This window comes from Balaenoptera physalus (genome assembly GCF_965194825.1).
Source record: "Balaenoptera physalus genome assembly, chromosome: 7".
In the NCBI taxonomy this organism is placed as follows: domain Eukaryota; kingdom Metazoa; phylum Chordata; class Mammalia; order Artiodactyla; family Balaenopteridae; genus Balaenoptera; species Balaenoptera physalus.
The window spans coordinates 80,728,753-80,748,625 of NC_138886.1; the positions used below are offsets into that span (position 1 = coordinate 80,728,753).

Here is a 19,873-nt window from a genome sequence, read left to right on the forward strand (position 1 = left end):
AGTGCAATTTACATGTGACAAAAGTTGTATGAGGATGTGTGGGGTTTTTTTCTGAATGAAATCACAGAATACATAGGACAGTAAAGGTATTTTGAATGTCAGGTACAGGACCATTTTATGCTTTGTAAATACCAGCTTGAAGACTGTGAGATACTCTGATTTAGTAATCATAAATTTAGTAATGCCTGGAGGTGCTCTTTGTGACCAAGAATTACAAACAGGGTTGGGATACACAACTGTCAGTTTGCTTCTTTCTCCCCAACAATCCCTTTCTCTGTCTCTGTGCTTTTTTGCTTCTCATTCACTCTCTGTCCTCACTCCCCCTAATAGTGGATCCCATGGCAGTGAGTGTATTCTTGAAAAGCTATTTGTAAATTGAATTTTTTTTGCAAATAAAATCTTATTCTAAAATTGCTGGAGGAGCTCACTATCAATATGAATTCTGTTAAACAATTTGACAAAGTGAAAGATCTCTTTGAAACACTGATAATTACCTCATTTTTCAGCCAGATTTTTCCTGAAATATCTTTTGTAATGGAATGGGGCTTTTCCATGGAAGTGAGTTTTCTAGATAAGTAGAAACTTATTTCTTAAAGCTTCAGAAGTTCTTCTCTTTTAATCACTTTGGTAGGAGTCTGAGAAATGTTTGCTGTATCTTACTACCTATTAACAAAGAACCCTGTATTTAAGTTTTTATTGGTAATTCATATTTAGTATAGGGATTTATGGGAGTTCTGTCTTTCCCTGCAGGTGTACATACCACTCCAGCATGTCATTTCTTTTTCTTTTTCTTTTTTTTTTCTCAACTCCAAACAGCCTCATGTTGTGGGGTGGCTGGCGCCTGTCAGGGAGAGTCCCTTCCAGTTCCCTGGAATGAATGCGCTCCGGCAGCTAGCTGCTGGGCACTCAGGGAAGGGGCTGCCTCTGGCCAAGGTCGACCCGGCACGAGCACAGACCCCTGGGCTGGCTTCGCCAAAATTGTTACCGAACACAAGTTCATGCGCCTGACGCACAGTGAGGCCAAACGAATAAAACTTCAGGGTTTGGAGCAGAGAAAGGTTTATCGTAGGGCCAAGCAAGGAGAATGGTGGCTTGTGCTCAAAACCCCCAAACTCCCAGCATTTCCTGTGTACAATCCAGTGTTTGTATTAACTGGAGCACTCACTCAAGCAATTTCATGAGTCACTTTTGCTTTGTATCTCTAGAGAGCATATGGGGAATTTTTTCATGTCATAGAACCGAGCCAACTCATTGATTTACCGAAAACATTTTTCTAGCCAAGAAGCTTCAATTTCTTAGACATCTTCACGTCTGTTATCAACTCCAGCAGCTGCCCCCCTTTTTCAGGGTCATTTTCACTGAGAAGAAATGTTTTTATCATTTTGCTTATTTCTGAGTACATAGCAACCTGTCCATGACATCAAAGCCAAATTCAGATGTAGATGCTGGGCAGCCATCCAGGCTCACTCTCTCCCAAGTGACTGGCCCTTCACACAGCAGCCTCCCCACGCATGTTATTCAGGAACATGTATCAGCAGAATTACATGTGATAGACCTTTGAGGCCATTCACACATGATTGAAACCAGGGTAGCAAAACTTTGAATGGCAAAGGACTTCTGTATTCCACTCTGCTACAGTTCAGCTGCATTGCCAGGGATACTCTTGAGTATGTAGAGCTGTTTGTCCCTGCATCAGATGGTACTGATTGTTGCATATTTTCAATTCTTATATCTGCTTTTTATGGCTTTTTCTGTCTGTACCCTTGCCAGACAGTTATTTCTCTTTGCTTTGCATACCTTTAGCAGTCAGTCCTTCTTTCATTCAGGTTTTATAATACGTAATCTGCTGTGAGTTTAGAGGTCAGACCACAAAGAACGTTATATTTGCATGAAAAGTCATTAGACCTGGGGCCCTGTTGGGAGTAAAGCTTACAGGGACTGGGCAAACGTAGCTCCCGATAGGTGAAGTTGGTGAATAAGCGACTGCCAGAGAAGTACTGGGTATTTGGGATAGGCATGTTACATTTAACATTATGCAGCAGTTGTGTTGTTTCATTTATTCCTAAAGTAGTTACTATTCCCTTTTCTTTCTCCATAGGAGCTTCCATGTACCAGTCTCAAAAGCGAAGGTATGACTGGGAAGGGGCATGAGGTAACTTTCTGGGGTGAAGGTAATTTTTTACATCTTGACAGGGGGATGGGTTATATGTCAGAATTCAGTGAAGGTACTTTGTGCATTTAACTGTATGTAACTTTTACCTCAAAAGAAAAAAAAAGAACCATAAATTGAATTCTAGTTAATGAAATGCTGTAAAATACAGGGGAAGTGTATTCATGTATGCAGCTTACTTTGAAAAGCATCCAAAATTAAGATAAACTGATAGTTGGATGGAAGAATAGAGAGTTATGAGTAAAAGCAACTACTGGTAGAGTCTAGTTAGTGGGCATATATAGGTGTTCACTATAAACTTGTTTCAACTTTTTTATATGTTTGAAATTTTTCATAATAAAATGTTGGTGTGGGAAGGGAAGGAAAATAATATCTAATGAAGCAAACTTTGTAAAAACTGACTCTGATGCTTGATCCCCTTATGGCTTGATAGGACTGTTGGATACCTAGAACAGGGGGACTCAGCCAGCAGCCTTCTTAACGTTTAGGCCTAGAATATTGTTTCTTCCTTTGTCCTTGATCCTGATACTCCACTTTATTATGGTTCTGTCCTTGTTTTACCAACCGTCACATAGTCTTTGTTTAAACCACCTTAAAACTGTTTTGGAAAAGTGATAGAAGATAAACTTATACAAAATAAAAGCTCTTATTCTGGTCAGAAAGAAAGCTGTATTGGTTAAGGTGCTTCTGGCTACAGGTATCAAAAAACCCAAGGAAAAATGACTTTAGCTCTAAGGAGGTTTACTGTCTCTCGTAACAGGAAATCTGGAGGCAGAACAAGTCCAAGGTTGGTTAATTACAAACCCAGTGATTCTAGGACTCCAGTCCAGCTTCCTGTGATTTTCTTGGTTTTCCCCTCATGGGTATTAGTTAGCTACAGCAATTTCATGCATTGAGTCATCTCCCAGCAACATCTAAAGAAAAGAAGGAGCGATTCTTCTCCTCCTTCTTGAGAACAAGGAAGACAGTTCTGAAAGACCCTCAGTATGCTTTTTATCACATGTTCCTGCCCAAACCCTTCACTAACAAGGGGAATGGAATTACCATGACAGGCTACACTGTTCAGCATTCACTCCTGTAATGGAGGAACACGTGGGTGCCCAGTTTCTGAACAAAATTAAGGCTCTGTTAGCCTGAGGAAGGTGGAGAATGGCTGAGTATCTGCCTCAAATATCTGAATATTTGACATAACCAGAAATATCTTCCTCAAAACCACAGTCAAAATTTTGGTAATTAAAAAATATAATTTGGAAAACTTACTATATTAGTACATAATTTTTAATAATTAAAAAATTGATAAAATAATATAACGTAAAAAGTAGAAATACACCCTCACCCCATTTTCCCCTCCTAGTTCCATTCCCCTGATAAAACCACATCATTAGTTTGTTGGGTATGGGTCCAGATCTTTTTCTGTATTCATACAGGTGTATACATGTGCTAGTATGGTTTTGTTTTTCCGCTAAACTTAGGTTCTTACTACACATACTTTCTGGAACTTGTTTTTTTCCCCTCAGTAATATATCAAAGACATTTTTCCATGTCAGTGTGTATAGCTCTCCCTCTTGAGAACATTCTTTATGTGGATATGCCATAGTATAGTTCACCATTGCTCTTTTGTTGGTCGTTTAGGTTGTCTCCAATTTTTCCCCATTACAGATAACGCTGTAACCACCTTGTTAATTTTTTAGCTTACAATGAAAATTTTCAATCATATGTGAAAGTAGAGAGACTAGTATAGTGAATCTCTGTGTACCTATCACCAGTCATCAACAGTTATCAGCATTTTGCCCATCTTCTTTCTTCATCCATCCCTCTTTTTCCTATTTTTAATTTTCACTGAAGTACTTTGAAAACAAATCCCAAACGTTATTTCACCGGTAAACACTTCAGCGCCTTCAGCACCTTTATTGAGATAATATTCACAGAACATACAATGAAACATTTTTTTGTTTTGTTTTGTTTTTTCTTTTTTTTAATAAATTTATTTACTTTTTGGCTGCTTTGTGTCTTTGTTGCTGTGCGCGGGCTTTCTCTAGTTGCGGCGAGCGGGGGCTACTCTTTGTTGCGGTGTGCGGGCTTCTCATTGTGGTGGCCTCTCTTTGTTGCAGAGCACAGGCTCTAGGCACACAGGCTGCAGTAGTTGTGGCATGCAGGCTCAGTAGTTGTGGCTCGCGGGCTCCAGAGCACAGGCTCAGTAGTTCTGGCGCACAGGCTTAGTTGCTCGGTGGCATGTGGGATCTTCCCAGACCAGAGCTCGAACCCGTGTCCCCTGCATTGGCAGGTGGATTCCCAACCACTGCACCACCAGGGAAGTCCCCAGTGAAACATTTTAAAGTGTACAATTCAGTGGCATTTAGTACCTTCACAGTGTTGTAAAACCATCACCTCTATCAATTGTAAAATGGGTTCATCATCCCAAAAGGAAACCCTTTGTTTACTAAGTTTTCGCTCCCCACTCACCCTTCCCCACCAGCCCTGGCAACCACTAATCTGCTTCCTGTCTCTGTAGATTTAATTATTCTGAGTATTTCATATAAATGAAATCATATAATATGTAACCTTTTGTCTCTGGCTTCTTTCATTTAGCATGTTTTTAAGGTTCATCCACCTTGTAGCACGCATCAGTACTTCATTCCTCTTTATGACTGAATAATATTCTGTTGTATATATATACCACAGTTTGTTTATCCATTCATCTGTTGATGGACATTTGGTTTGTCTCCTTCTTTTGACTATTGCAACCAGTGCTGCTATGAATATTTGTACACAAGCTTTTATCTGAGAACCTGTTGTAAATTCTTTTGGTTATGTACCTAGAAATGGAATTGCTGGATTATATGTTGGTTATAGGTAGAATTTTTTTTTTTAATTTTTATTTATTTATTTATTTATTTATGGCTGTGTTGGGTCTTCGTTACTGTGCGAGGGCTTTCTCTAGTTGCGGCAAGTGGGGGCCACTCTTCATCGCGGTGCGCGGGCCTCTCACTATCGCGGCCTCTCTTGTTGCGGAGCACAGGCTCCAGACGCGCAGGCTCAGTAATTGTGGCTCATGGGCCCAGCCGCTCTGCGGCATGTGGGATCTTCCCAGACCAGGGCTCGAACTCGTGTCCCCTGCATTGGCAGGCAGATTCTCAACCACTGCGCCACCAGGGAAGCCCTAGGTAGAAGTTTTTTAAAAGAACTGCCACATTGTTTTATACAGTAGCTACACTATTTTAAAGTCCCACCAGTAATGTATGAGGGTTTCATTTTCTCCACATCCTCTCCAACACTTGTTATTTTCTGTTTTTTATTACTACTATTATTATTATTACTGTTATTGCCATCCTCAGTGGGTATGAAATGATAAATCATTGTGGTTTTGATTTGCATTCTCTAATAACTAATGATGTTGGGCATTTTTTCATGTACTTGGCCATTTGTATATCTTCTTTGGAAAAGTCTATTCCTTTACCATTTTTTAATTGGGTTGTTGTTTTGTTACTGAGTTGAAAGAGTTCTTTATAAATTTTGGATCCTAGACACTTATGAGATAACTGATCTGCAAATATTTTCTCCCATTATGTTGTTGCCTTTTCTTGATGGTGTCCTTTGATGCACAAAAGCTTTTAATTTTGATCAAATTTAATTTATTTTTCTTTTGTTGCTTGTGCTTTTGGTGTCCTAGCTACTTTTGAAAGTGTATCTGTAGGAAGCATTACTTAAAATGGAATTACCACTTAAATTTTTGATAGATACATATGTACTCCAAAAGTTTATTCTCCCATTCACTAAGTGTGTGTGCCTTTTTCTCCACACCTTCACCTGTTCCATACATTAATCAGTCTTCCTATTTCCTTTTCTTCTTCCAGTGTTTTTTTTTTTTGGCTGCGTTGGGTCTTTGTTGCTATGCGCGGGCCTTCTATAGTTGAGGTGAGCGGGGGCTACTCTTCGTTGCAGTGCACGGGCTTCTCATTGCGGTGGCTTCTCTTGTTGCGGAGCACGGGCTGTAGGTGCGTGGGCTTCAGTAGTTGTGGCACACAGGCTCAGTAGTTGTGGTGCACGGGGTTAGTTGCTCCGCAGCATATGGGATCTTCCCGGACCAGGGCTCGAACCCGTGTCCCCTGCATTGGCATGCGGGTTCTTAACCCCTGCGCCACCAGGGAAACCCCCTCTTCTTCCAGTTTTATTGAGATATAATTGACATATAGCACTATATAAGCTTAAAGTGTACAGCATAATAATTTTTTGTTTGTTTTTAACATCTTTATTGGGGTATAATTGCTTTACCATGGTTTGTTAGTTTCTGGTTTATAATAAAGTGAATCAGCTATACATATACATATATCCCCATATCTCCTCCTTCTTGTGTCTCCCTCCCATCCTCCCTATCCCACCCCTCTAGGTGGTCACAAAACACCGAGCTGATCTCCCTGTGCTATGCAGCTGCTTCCCACTAGCTATCTATTTTACATTTGGTAGTGTATATATGTCCATGCCACTCTCTCACTTCGTCCCAGCTTACCCTTCCCCCTCCCCGTGTCCTCAAGTCCATTCTCTATGTCTGCGTCTTTATTCCTGTCCCAGCATAATAATTTGACTTACATACATCATGAAATGATTATTACAATAAGTTTAGTGAACATTCATCATCTCATATACATGGAAAATGAAAGAAATAGAAAAAAAATTTTTGTCTGTGATGAGAACTCTTACTTCACTCTCTTAACAACTTTCATATATAACACACAGCAATGTTAATTATATTTATCATGTTGTACATTACATCCCTAATACTTATTTATCTTGTAACTGGAAGTTTGTGCCTTTGACTGCCCTCCTCCAGTTCCCCCTCTCCCCACCCCCCACCTCTGATAACCACAAATATGATGTCTTTTTTATGAGTTTGTTTGTTTTTGAAGTATAGTTGACCTACAACACTATGTTAGTTCCTATTACACAGCATAGTGTTTTTTTCTATACATTTCAAAATGATCACCACAATAAGTCTAGTTACATTATGTCGCCATACAAAGATATTATTTAGTTATTGACTATATTCCCCACACTGTGCATTTCATACCCATGAATCATTGGTTTTGCAACTGGAAGTTTGTACCTCTCACCTGTTTCTTTTTCCCCCCACCCCCCTCTCCTCTGGCAACCACCTGTTTGTTCTCTGTATCTACACTGTTTCTGTTTTGTTATGTTTGTTCATTTGTTTTGTTTCTTAGATTCCACATATAAGTGAAATCATACTGTATTTGTCATTCTCTGTCTGTCTTATTTCTCTTAGCATAATATCCTCTAGGCCCATCCATGTTGTCACAAATGGCAAGATTTCTTTCCTTTTTTTAATGGCTGAGTAATATTCCATTGTATATATTCCACATCTTCTTTATCCATTCATCTATCAGTGGGCACTTGGGTAGTCTTCCTATTTTCTGTTTTTTGACTGGCAAGTGAAAAGTGATATTTAAGTAGTATGCATTTTCACCATAACTAATTTATTTACATTATTACGTTTGTATTTCTTCAGCCTGTAGTCACACAAATATTTGTTGAATGAATGTTCATATCCTCTGACTTGTTTTTCTTCTTAATTGTTCATAGCAGATGCTACATTTATGTGTGACAAGAGGTGTAACAAGAAACGGTTATGTGGACGGCATAAATGTAACGAGATATGCTGTGTGGTAAGTGGACCTATCATTAAGCACTATCAGATTGCATTCATCTAGGGGCTGGGCTTCTGGAAGCCTCAGCCATCTAGAATGCAGCGCAGATTTGGAAATCACTGGGAGAGGCCCCTGAGCAGCAGTCAGAATGCTACCCAGAGAGACAGACTGGGCCTTTTTAGGCCTCAGCCAGGTCAAGAAGTCAGCTGATGGCAACATGGAGGAAGGGAAAGAAGAAAGACAGAAGGCCTCAGGCCCCAGAGCTCAAGACCACTGGATGAGCATGTAGTCATCTGCAGGAGACTGTATGCTGTCCCAGCACACAGACTGGCTTGGCCTTAGCAACTCAGGCTTCAAGTTTCATATGTTCCATGGGTCAGATCAGTAGGCAAAATGAGTGTGGCTTTTTTTTTTCCCAGAAGAGGGTCCTCCATTCTTGGATATGCTTTTCTTTTTTTTTTGGCTGCGTCGGGTTTTAGTTGTGGCACATGGGATCTTTGTTGAGGCATGCAGGATCTTTTTGTTGCGGCGCGCGGGCTTCTCTCTAGTCGTGGCATGCAGGTTTTCTCTCTCTAGTTGTGGCGCACAGGTTCCAGAGCTTGTGGGCTCTGTAGTTTGCAGCACACGGGCTCTCTAGTTGAGGTGCACGAGCTCAGTAGTTGTGGCACATGGGCTTAGTTGCCCCGCAGCATGTGGGATCTTATTTCCCCGACCAGGGATCGAACCCGCGTCCCCTGCATTGGAAGGAGGATTCTTTACCACTGGACCACCAGGGAAGTCCCGAGTGTGGCATTTTTTAAAGAACAAGTTTCAGTTATCTGAAGTATTCACTTCTGTGGAACTAAGTAAAGGAAGCACTACCTGGCAGTGGGTACTGTGTTATCGTGTGTGTGTGTGTGTGTGTGTAAACAAGGTAACACAGTACCAATAGTAAAGTAGTACATATATACACACACATATATAATACACAATTGTTATTTTTAGCATTTATGTTGACAGTGTGAAGAGTGATGAAATTGTTCTGTGTATCAAGACTTATTTATAAACCTGTGTTTGAAAGTTTAAAGACTTCCTCTTATTACTGAATATTTCAAACATATGTAAAAGCAGAGATAACAAGTATGAGTCCCATATGCCCAACATCTAGCTTCAGTAGTGATCAGGTCATAACTAATCCTGTTTCATTCACATCCCCACCTACTCCCCCTCCTTTGATTATTTTGAAGCTAATTCCAGATATCATGCGATCTATAATTGTGGAGAGCTTCTTTATTAATCTTGTTTATGGAAAATATAAAATGGAGATAATTTTGTAAACATATATAAATCTCTCAGGAATTCCCTAGCAGTCCAGTGGTTAGGATTCTGTGCTTCCACTGCCGGAGGCACAGGTTCGATGCCTGGTCGGGGAACTAAGATCCTGCATGCAATCAATCAATCAATCAATATCTCTCCTCCTAGGATAAGGAGCACAAGTGTCCTTTGATTTGTGGGAGGAAACTCCGCTGTGGCCTTCATAGATGTGAAGAACCTTGTCATCGTGGGAACTGCCAAACATGCTGGCAAGCTAGTGAGTGTCTTCACTGTATACTTTATTATATAGAGTTTTCTAGAAAGTCAGGAATGATATATTCTGAGTGATTGATTTTCTTAGGTTGGTATGGATTACTGAATTAATAAGCCTTAGTATTTCAGATATATTGAGACTTTTTTTTAAAAGAGGGTATTAAATCATTTATTGATTACACGTGATAATGGATGATACACAAGCCTCATTCCCATCTATAACTTTATCTGGTACCATAATTCAGTTTAGATATATTGCATAGGATGTGCCAACAATCATATTAATAACCAGAAAACTCCATAACTTTGCTTGGGTGACCCTTTTAACGGTGAACTCCAGGTCACAACACAGTAACTGTCAGTTCAGCTGAAGACAATGGCTTCTCCACCCAAGTGGGTTGTAAATAAATTTCGAATGGGCCCTGGCATCACCCTGAAGGAATTCTCACTTCACATTGTTGGGGTGAAGTTTACCAAAATGACTTCAGAGTAGACGAATCGAATGGGCCCTGGCATCACCCTGAAGGAATTCTAACTTCACATTGTTGGGGTGAAGTTTACCAAAATGACTTCAGAGTAGACTAATCGAATGGGCCCTGGCATCACCCTGAAGGAATTCTAACTTCACATTGTTGGGGTGAAGTTTACCAAAATGACTTCAGAGTAGACTAACTTTACACAGCACAATTTTAAAAAGACACATTTATTCAGCTTCATGAGTGGACTGTTACATTTAGCAATCAACAGCATGGGTGCAAAAAAAAAATCTACATTAAAACCCTTTGTTGGAATGCTTTACACTTTCTACAGAACAGAAACTAAAATAACTTGTTATACAATTAGTCACAAATACAGTCCTCGAGTTTTTTTGCCCATACACATGAGTATTGTCAAAAACATGTCTTCTTTGTAGCAGCTAGGCCCTGCCAGCGCTGTGCTTGGCCGAGTTCACAAGTTTGTTGTAACCTGTAGCTTCCCTGTCACTTCTCTGGCTCTCCTTTCCTGCTAAGCTTTGTTTCCTGTCAGTAATTAAAACCTTCTGCCACTGCCATAGCTACTGCTGCTGCTGGAACCATAGCCACCTTGGTTTCGTGGTTTGGCAAAGTATTGGCCTCCACCACCATAGGAGCCAGAACTTCTGCCTCCAAAGTTTCCTCCTTTCATGGGTCCAAAATTTGAAGATTGATTGTTGTAATTGCCGAAATCATGGTAGCTTCCGCCACCTCCAGAATGGCTTTCGTCATTACCAAATCCATTATTGCCATCCCCACTGCCACCATATCCCCCACCACCACGGCTGCCACCAAAGGCATCTCGACCACTGAAGTTTCCTCCACCACCAGAGTTGTCATTCCCACCAAAACCACCTCCACGACCACCACCAAAGTTTCCAGAACCACTTCGACCTCTTTGGCTGGATGAAGCACTAGCCATCTGTTGCTTAGGTAGGGCTTTCCTTACTTCACAGTTGTGGCCATTCACAGTGTGGTATTTCTGAATGACAGTCTTGTCTGCGGAGTCATGGTCATCAAAGGTTACGAAAGCAAAGCCTCTGTTTTTGCCACTGCCTCAGTCATGATTTCAATCACTTCAGTTTTCCCACACTGTTCAAAATAATCTCTTAGGTGATGTTCTTCAGTGTCTTCTTTAATGCCACCAACAAAAATCTTTTTCACGGTTAAGTGGGCACCAGGTCTTTGAGAATCTTCTCTTGAGACGGCCCTCTTTGGTTCCCCAACTCTTCCATCCACCTCGTGTGACCCTGCATCCATGGCCGCATCCACCTCCTCCACGGTGGCATATGTGACAAACCTGAAACCTCTGGAGCGCCTGGTGTTTGGATCCCTCGTTACCATACAGTCTGTGAGCGTTCCCCATTGCTCAGACTGGCTCCTCAGACTCTCATCGGTTGTTTCAAAGTCAAACGTCTGATGAAGAGCTTCCGCAGCTGTTCGGGCTCTTTGGGAGACTCTAACTTAGACACGATGGCAGTAGAGGGGGGAGGCTTCCATGATTGCTTACTCGGCAGCGTTCACAGCAGAAAAGCTATTGAGACTTTTAAAGAAGTTATTCCTCTGTTGTCCCTGAATGTATGAAACTTGGGATGTAAGCAGTGATCCTAAGATGGGGTCTGCTTGTGTTATAATATTAAAAACTCACATTCATTATAACACTACCAATCCCATCAGAAAACTCTGGGGAAAAGTATTAGGAAGTTGTCGAGCTCATAGTGATAAACGCGTATTTTCCAAAATTCTATTTTCACTTGAAAGCTTGAATGTTATCGTTGGCAGCAAATTCAGTTTTCTTAAAGTGATGGGCTCACTGCTAATTTTTGATACAATGTCTGCCAAAATACCCAAGTCTGAATAATCATAGTTTGTCGGTCACTTTTTCAAGGAAAATGGTGTGTTATGAAAAAAGAAGTTAATTCAGCAATTCAGCTGACGACTCAGAAAAGTGCAGTTCTTTAAAATGACCAGAGGTCAGACAGCTGTCCATATCTGAGGGTTCCACATCCATGGATTCCACATCCATAGATTCCACATCCATAGATTCGACCAACTGTGGGTTGAAAACGTTCAAGGGGAAAAATTCTAGAAAGTTCCAAAAGCAAAACTTGAATTTGTTTTGTGCTGGCAACTATTTATATAGCATTTACATTGCATTGGGTATTATAAGTAACCTGGAGATGATGTAAAGTATACAGGAGGATGTGCATAGGTTGTATGCAAATACTACAGCATATTATATAAGGGACTTGAGCATTCTTGGATTTTGGTACCCATGGGGGTCCCGGAACCAATCCCTTCCCACCAGGATACTGAGGGACAACTGTATTTTTGTGTGCAACAAAAGTGCTTGAAGCAGATACCCTATTTTGTTCCACAGAATATTAGAAAGACATGTATTTAAGGGTCAAGATTTTTTTTTTTTCTTCTTCATCAAGGACTTTCTTAAGTTAAATTGTCGTTTTTTATCTACTCTAAGTACGTGGCAGTGAAAAATACAACAGTTACAGTTTGGCACTACTGCCTTATTTGCGCTAATGCCCTGGCAGTATTACCAGCTGTTGCTTTTTCACCATCAGTGCAAATGTCAACATAGTGAAAAAAGCAAATAGTATCTAAGTATTATTATGAAAATAATTTTGACCTTGTGGACTCCCTGAAAGGATCAGGGAGTCCTAGGGGTCAACTGAGCACTCTTTGAGAACTGCTACATTAAAAGATAAGCCTAGATCAGGGTTTCCCAACATACCTTCTGTGGAATACTAGGCCTACCATATTTCAAAACGGAGTTAAGTGCTTTGTTATAAATCACACACATGGAGTTCCGTAGAAACAAGTTATGTAGCCTCTTACTCTTTACCTAGCTGTTTCACATATATTAGCCCACCCCCACAATAAACTTTTGAGTGGACAGGTCAAAGTTTGGTATCCCCATTTGGCCAAAAGGAAGCAATCTCAGAGTCGTTAAGTTACCTGCCCGCAGTCACCGCACAAGTGGGAAGTAGGTCCAGGACTAGAAGCCTAAGTCTCCTGCTATATTTACAGGGCTCTTTCCACCACGTTGTGTAGCCTCTAAAGAGTTTTCTGGAGAGTGCTGACTGGAGAAGAGCAGTGGGTAGAGGAATCCTGGAGGGCCTGGGCTTTCTGACTCTTGGTCCCTAGTTGAGAACCATGGCCAAAGACCCAGCCTCTACCGAGGACCAGGATTGAAGAACTAGCTCCCCTTTGGGTCTGAGGGTTAGGAGAGCTCTTGACAAAGTGGACCGCTTGTTGGAGGCCCCATGTGAGTTCTCATTTTGATTGGGCTTGTGAACTGCGCCTAGTGAACTCAGACGTAGCTCTTGGCTTCATCTCAACTTCATATTTTTATCATGATAGGTGTTGGTTATACTTGTAAGAATTTTTTTTTTTAATGGCTTCAGTGACTCTCTGAGGTTTATATTCAAAAGCATATTTTTCTGTGTTTGTTAACTACCTGTGACTCCTAACTAAAAAGTTAAAAAAAAAAAAGAATCTGTTTCTTTAGTGGAAGTCTCCTGTTCTGTCAAAAGAGATGGTCTGTAGATCTTTTGTTTATAAAATACATGTAAAAATGTCTTGGGATACTCATGGACTTAAAGTTTGTTGCAAGTAAAAATTGAACACTTTGCCGGCAGCTCAACTTTAATGAAATAAAAACCTTTTTTAAAAGAGCAGCCCCCCAAAAAATTCTCCTCTAAAAATACAAGCCAAAAAAAAAAAAAGTGTGTGTGTAATTATCTTGTGCGCATCTCAAATTCATGAAGGGTTGTTTTGTTTCACCTGTTGTTTCACCAGGTTTTGATGAATTAACCTGCCACTGTGGCGCGTCAGTGATCTACCCTCCAGTTCCCTGTGGTACCAGGCCGCCTGAGTGTACCCAGACCTGTGCCAGAGTCCATGAATGTGACCATCCAGGTGGGTCCTGTCTCCTTGCCTCCACACCTCACAGCCTGCTCACACTGTGTCATTTAGGATGTTGCATGATGGTCTTCACTGCTCTGAGATTACACTGTGGTAGCCCCTCCTTGTTCCCTGTGCTCAGGGGCTGCTTCTGTAAAGATGGGTCTGAGATCTGGGCCACAGCTGGGAATCACAGTGCCTTCCATTGCTTTACTCTGTGGATGTCAAACACACCCAAAGGGTTGGGAGAATCCCCAGCTGGTCTTGTCTTCTTTCTTTGTGGCCTCCACTTCTGGTGCATATTTCAAAGTTAAGCATCTTTTTGTAAAGTTAAAAGTAATTCGGTTTTGTTGTTGTTGTAGACGCAATATATGTTTATTACATAAAAAGGAAAAGAGAAAGAAAGAAAATAGAGATAAAGTCAAAAGATTGAAATTAAATCATCTCTTATGTTACCTTTTAGGAATTACGCCCTAGTGTGTATTTTTCAGGGCCTTTTTCCATGGGCAAAAATATATATTTGCATTTTTTTTCCTAAAATAAAAGTGGGATCCTAATGAATTTATTTTAACTGGATTTTTTTCCCTCTTATTATTGTAATTTTAATCTATCTCCTTATCAGTGGATATTTTTCTAGATGGTAGTGGAGTGTCCTGTTACATGGATGGGCCATAACTGATTCAGTCAGTTTCATGTTGCTGGACATTTGTTTCCAGTTTTTCTGTGATAGGCTGCTGTAGACACCAGATAAATAGCTACTTGACATCACCCATTTTCTGTCCAGTCTAGTCACTGGCTTTCCTCTAGGACCATATTGGCCCTATCATTTCATTTTACCAAGTCCCAGAGGCAAACCTGAAATAATTTAAGTCACTGGATTTGATACTTACAATAAATCTGGCCATATGATTTAGTCTGACAAATAGATAAGCATTTCTCAATTTTTTAAGTTAATAGAGTGAAAAAGAATTAAGTAAATTCCTCATGAAGTGAAAAGTCCCTCCTTTCCTGGAGACCTTAAGACGGCCCTCCCAGCTTAGTTTGCAAGCCCTTGCTGTGGTGTTCACACCAGCATGAAGTTAATGTCCAAGCAGATACTCACCCACTCACTTGTACTCACTTCCTTTGTAGTCACTTGCAGATGTTACAAAGGAAGTCCAAATCCTGCTGATTGATGTCCATAGTGAGAACTTAACTATTTGTGAGTTGTTTTGTTTTAGCCTGCTTTCGTTCAGCGTTCACTTAACTTTTCTTGAGTGTTTCTTGTATATCCAGCATGGTGTCAGACATAGAGGGAGGGTCAGAGGAAGGAAGGTCAAAATAACCTCATGACCTTGAGGTTGTTCTGTTGTTTCTGAGAGGAAGAAGATGGTAGTTGAATACATTTGACACAACCAGCCAATACATGAAGAAGGGCCAGCTAGCATGGCAGCAAGCCATCTGTGTAAGAACTAAGACGTCAGGGAGAGCAAGAGCGCTCAGGGCAGGGTGTGGTCAGCCAAGGAAGGCTTTGTTGTAGGAGGTGAGTTTGAATGAACTGCCTCTTCCAGGCAGTAAGGAAATTGAAAGGAGTCAGAGGAAGCATGTTAGATGAGATAACAAAGATGTCTCAACAAAAGGGAGCAGTTGCTGTGTAAGGTAGGACCAAAAGAATGGCTGAGTAATGTGGACAGACCATGTGGCAGTGCCACAGGAGACGGAGTAGAAAAACTGCCTCCTTCTCTGCTTCTGTGTCTCTCGCCCCTCAGTTGGGTTTCTTTTTCTCACTCATGCTCATCTTTCAACACTTTAATATAAAGCCAACTACTTTTACTTTCCAGTGACCATTTTAAAAAGTACTCAGCTCTGAAATTTAAAAGTTCCATGTCATATGCCATTATAATATGTGTAATAGTCTATGTTTAAACATTATTCCTAATTTTAAACATTACTCCTAATTTTATCTTTCTCTTTCTACAGTGTATCATTCTTGTCATAGTGAGGACAAGTGTCCCCCTTGTACTTTTCTAACTCAGAAATGGTGCATGGGCAAACATGAGGTAAGTTTTCTCTCTCAAGTGTTCATTGTTCCAACCAGAGATTTATGATTGGATTTCGTTAAGAGGGTTAGCCTCATTGTTTCTCAAAATAAATATACTGCAAGGAGCAGAGATTTGCTGTTGCCACTTTTTTTCTTTTTCTTTTCATTAAGGTATAGTTTGCATAAAATGAAATGTACCCTTTTGAGTGTACAAGTCTATGAATTTTGACAAAAGCATTCATACAGTCATGTAACCACCACCACAGTCAAGATGTAGAACATTCATTCACCCCCAGACATTCCTTTGGGCCACTTCATAGTTACTCTCCCCTTTCCCCCAGGCCCTGGCAACCAATGATCTGTTGTCTGCCCCTGTAGTTTTGCCTTTTCAGAATATCACATAAATGGGATCATACAGTAGGTAGCATTCTGAGTCTATTCTGCTCTCATTTTTATTTTATTTGTTTATTTTTTAATAAATTTATTTATTTATTTGGCTGCTTCGTTGCTGCACGCGGGCTTTCTCTAGTTGCGGCGAGAGTAGGGGCTACTATTCATTGTGGTGCGCGGGCTTCTCATTGCGGTGGCATCTCTTGTTGCGGAGCACGGGCTCTAGGCACGCGGGCTTCAGTAGTTGTGGCGCACGGGCTCAGTGGTCGTGGCTCATGGGCTGTAGAGTGCAGGCTCAGTAGTTGTGGCACATAGGCTTAGTTGCTCTGCAGCATGTGGGATCTTCCTGGACCAGGGCTTAAACTCGCCGTGTCCCCTGCATTGGCAGGCGGATTCTTAACCACTGTGCCACCAGGGAAGTCCCTGCTCTCATTTTTAATCTGGTTACAATCAAATGAAACTCAGCCAGTTGGCCTTGAGAGCATGAGCCGTGTTCAGAGACAACTTCTAGGTTAGCCAGCATGGGGAGGGGTTGCTAGTCTGGGGAAAGGTGTTACAGTGAGAATATCCCAAGAGTGAGAGTGGGCTCTCCACCAGTTGCCACCGTTCCTTCTCTCTACTCCCTACGCAGCTCTCCATCCTGAGTGATCGGCCGTACACCTTGCTCCAGGCTAACCTACCCCTCCTTGCTGCCATTGCCATGAAGGACTTTCATCCTTATTCTTAGTGTCTAAGCTATATTTGGCACCGCTGACTATAGACACTTTGAAACACTTTAAAAAGATTTGTTTATCTTAAAAATGCATATTCATTGTAGACAGTTAAGATAGTACAGTTTTGCTATGCAGAAAGAAATACTCTTAACATCCTGGTGTATAGACTTCCAGGCATGTATGATACACTCTTTCCCCTACTCTATGAAGATTATACTGTTTTGTAACCTGCTTTTTTTACTTTGTAACATGTTGGCCAACATTTCTTGAAACTCTTGACAACTATGACAATATGCTTTCAGTATTCTTATCTTGATGGACACATTTTCCTCCACTTACTTCCTGTCAGTGGTTCTCAAGTCATAATCCTTGGTATTTATTCTTCGTCTAAAAATCTCACTTCCTCTGAGAGTAACCATTCTAAGACATCCATGTGTCATCTTTGTGTTGATGGACTTCAGTCAACAAATACTTACTGCATACCTGCTATGTACTAGGTAACAGGCTAGGTTTGGGTGATTCAGAAATGAACAAGACAGGTGCCGCCCCTGCCCTTGTGGAGCCTTCACTCTGGGGCAGGAAGCAGACGTGTAAACAGTCGATTGTAAGTACAGTAGTGTGTGGGACTTCCCTGGTGGTCCAGTGGTTAAGACTTTGTGCTCCCAATGCAGGGGGCTCGGGTTCAATCCCTGGTCGGGGAACTAGATCCTGCATGCCACAACTAAAAGATCCTGCATGCCGCAACTAAGACCTGGCACAGCCAAATAAATAAATAAATACTAAAAAAAAAAAAAGTACAGTAATGTGGGAAGTACAGAGTACTGAAGGGGATAGAAGGGGCCCTTACCCAGGGAAGGTGTTTCTGGAGGAAGTAGCATAAGTAACATCCTAAAGGACAGTGAGAAGATAGGCAAGTAATGTGGGGAGGGGACAACAGAGGGCATAGCATGTGCACAAATTATCCCAGTGGTGGAATAGGTGAGTGTTTAATGACTGGGAACTACATTCTACCAAAATACTGATTCCAAAGCATGTACGTCCTAGACTTTGGGGGCCTCTTCAAGAGTACAAGTTATGTGTCACCAGAGTCGAAGTATATTCCTCATTTTGAGGGTTCTTAAAAGAATTTGAGTGAATACGTTAAGAGTAACCTTTGGTTCCACAGGAATAAAATTCCAGCATCTTTTTCCTGGAGTGAAGAATCCTGAATGGAGGCAATTTCTCAAGAAAAAAAAAATGATTTGGTTGGTCCACGGTCTGTTGCCTCTTAATTTTTTTTAATGACAGAGCTGTCTAAAACTATGGAGATCATGGGTTGGGAGACGTGAGGAGAGTTGAGTAATTAATTACATAAAACAGCCCTGCAAGCAGTCTTGAAACCATGAGCCAAGGGTGCCCCCACCCCCAGGGTTTCTGTGAACTCAGTGCCCTAGCTGTTTGCAGAGGGAAAAGATCACCTGATCCTCCCAGTTAGTCATAAAATTTTCAGAAACTCCCTAGTTATCTGGTTTCACATGCTTGTTACCCATCTTGGGAAGTTTATGTTGCAAGTCACACTCGGTTGCTAAAACAAATCCTTTTAGATCATAACAAGCATTTATTTATTTTTTTTATTTTTGGCTGCATTGGGTCTTTGTTGCTGCTCGCAGGCTTTCTCTAGTTGTGTCGAGCGGGGGCTACTCTTCGTTGTGGTGTGCGGGTTTCTCACTGCGGTGGCTTCTCTTGTTGCGGAGCACGGGCTCTAGGTGCGCGGGCTTCAGTAGTTGTGGCACGTGGGTTCAGTAGTTGTGGCTCAGGGGCTCTAGAGTGCAGGCTCAGTAGTTGTGGCGCACGGGCTTAGTTGCTCCGCGGCATGTGGGATCTTCCCGGACCAGGGATCGAACCCATATTCCCTGCATTGGCAGGCAGATTCTTAACCAGTGTGCCACCAGGGAAGTCCCATAACAAGCATTATTAAATAAGGTTCAGGTTTGTTTTCTTTTCAAACTAACCTTTCAGACTTTGAAAAACAGCCTGATTTTTGTTTCAGATAAAAATATAAAAAATAATAATAACTTTTTTTAAAACATGCTCTTTTTGAAAGTTCAGAAATGTTTAAGTAGGAAGTTAAAATCCACCCCAAATCCTGCATGGAGATGAGAATCTGGCTACTTCTGTCTCTCCTAGTTACGAAGCAACATCCCCTGTCACCTGGTTGATATCTCTTGCGGATTACCCTGCGGTGCCACGCTACCGTGTGGGATGCACAGGTGTCAGAGACTCTGTCACAAAGGAGAGTGTCTTGTGGATGAAGTCTGCAAGCAGCCCTGCACCATCTCCAGAGCTGACTGTGGCCACCCATGTATGGCACCTTGCCACCTCAGCTCACCCTGCCCTGTGACTGCTTGCAAAGCCAAGGTGAGTAATCCTGGCTCCTGGTGGGGCACTGACTGTGGTTCTGGGGCTGCTGATGAGTCCAGAACTGCCTACAGTGGCACCTGGGCACACATCCTTACCAGGGGTCTTTGGTTGCAAGGAACTGCAAGTTAAGTTAACAAGAGAAAGGTGGAGTAAATTGTACAGACTTCTATCTGCCAAGCTTGAGATGGTCTTTTAATTCAGAAAGTACCCACTGCCACCTGACCAGTTTCTGTCTCCCTTCGATCAAATTCTCAAGAGAGCCTCTGATTGTCCACTCCATTTATTCAACAAATACATAAGTGTCTATTTTGTATAAGATGTAATGCTGTGGTAGGTGCTGGGGCTCCACCAGTGAACAGAGGACACGTGGTTCCCTTAATTAGAGGGACAGATACTAATTAATTACTCAGATAATTAATTGTGACTTTGGTAATGTCGTGAAGGAGTAGTTACCCCCTTGTAGGGGGTGCCACAAGAACATGTGAGTGAGGGACTTAGCTGGTCTGAGGGATTAAGCAAGG

At 41.5% G+C, this 19,873-nt stretch overlaps 1 protein-coding gene and 1 pseudogene across 10 annotated transcripts in view; one reads left to right on the plus strand and one right to left on the minus strand.

Moving 5' to 3' along the window:
* The window catches only part of NFX1 (nuclear transcription factor, X-box binding 1), a 79,595-nt gene that overhangs the window by 46,632 nt on the left and 13,090 nt on the right, over window positions 1-19,873 (plus strand). For 7 of the 9 annotated variants that reach the window (XR_014265341.1, XR_014265342.1, XR_014265343.1 and 4 more), the window contains exons 11-16: window positions 2,099-2,129; window positions 7,766-7,848; window positions 9,292-9,400; window positions 13,725-13,844; window positions 15,789-15,868; window positions 19,119-19,349. Coding sequence is in view for 6 of the 9 variants with exons in the window: in XM_082467552.1 (XP_082323678.1) it covers window positions 2,099-2,129; window positions 7,766-7,848; window positions 9,292-9,400; window positions 13,725-13,844; window positions 15,789-15,868; window positions 19,119-19,349 (654 nt within the window). In the remaining 3 variants the exon portion in view is untranslated. The remainder of the gene's footprint in view (window positions 1-2,098; window positions 2,130-7,765; window positions 7,849-9,291; window positions 9,401-13,724; window positions 13,845-15,788; window positions 15,869-19,118; window positions 19,350-19,873) is intronic. The other 2 variants (XM_082467550.1, XM_082467553.1) reach the window with 1 other exon arrangement.
* Window positions 10,084-13,717, minus strand: LOC309663565 (heterogeneous nuclear ribonucleoprotein A1 pseudogene; annotated as a pseudogene). The gene has a single exon. The product of its transcript is annotated as a heterogeneous nuclear ribonucleoprotein A1 pseudogene (transcript).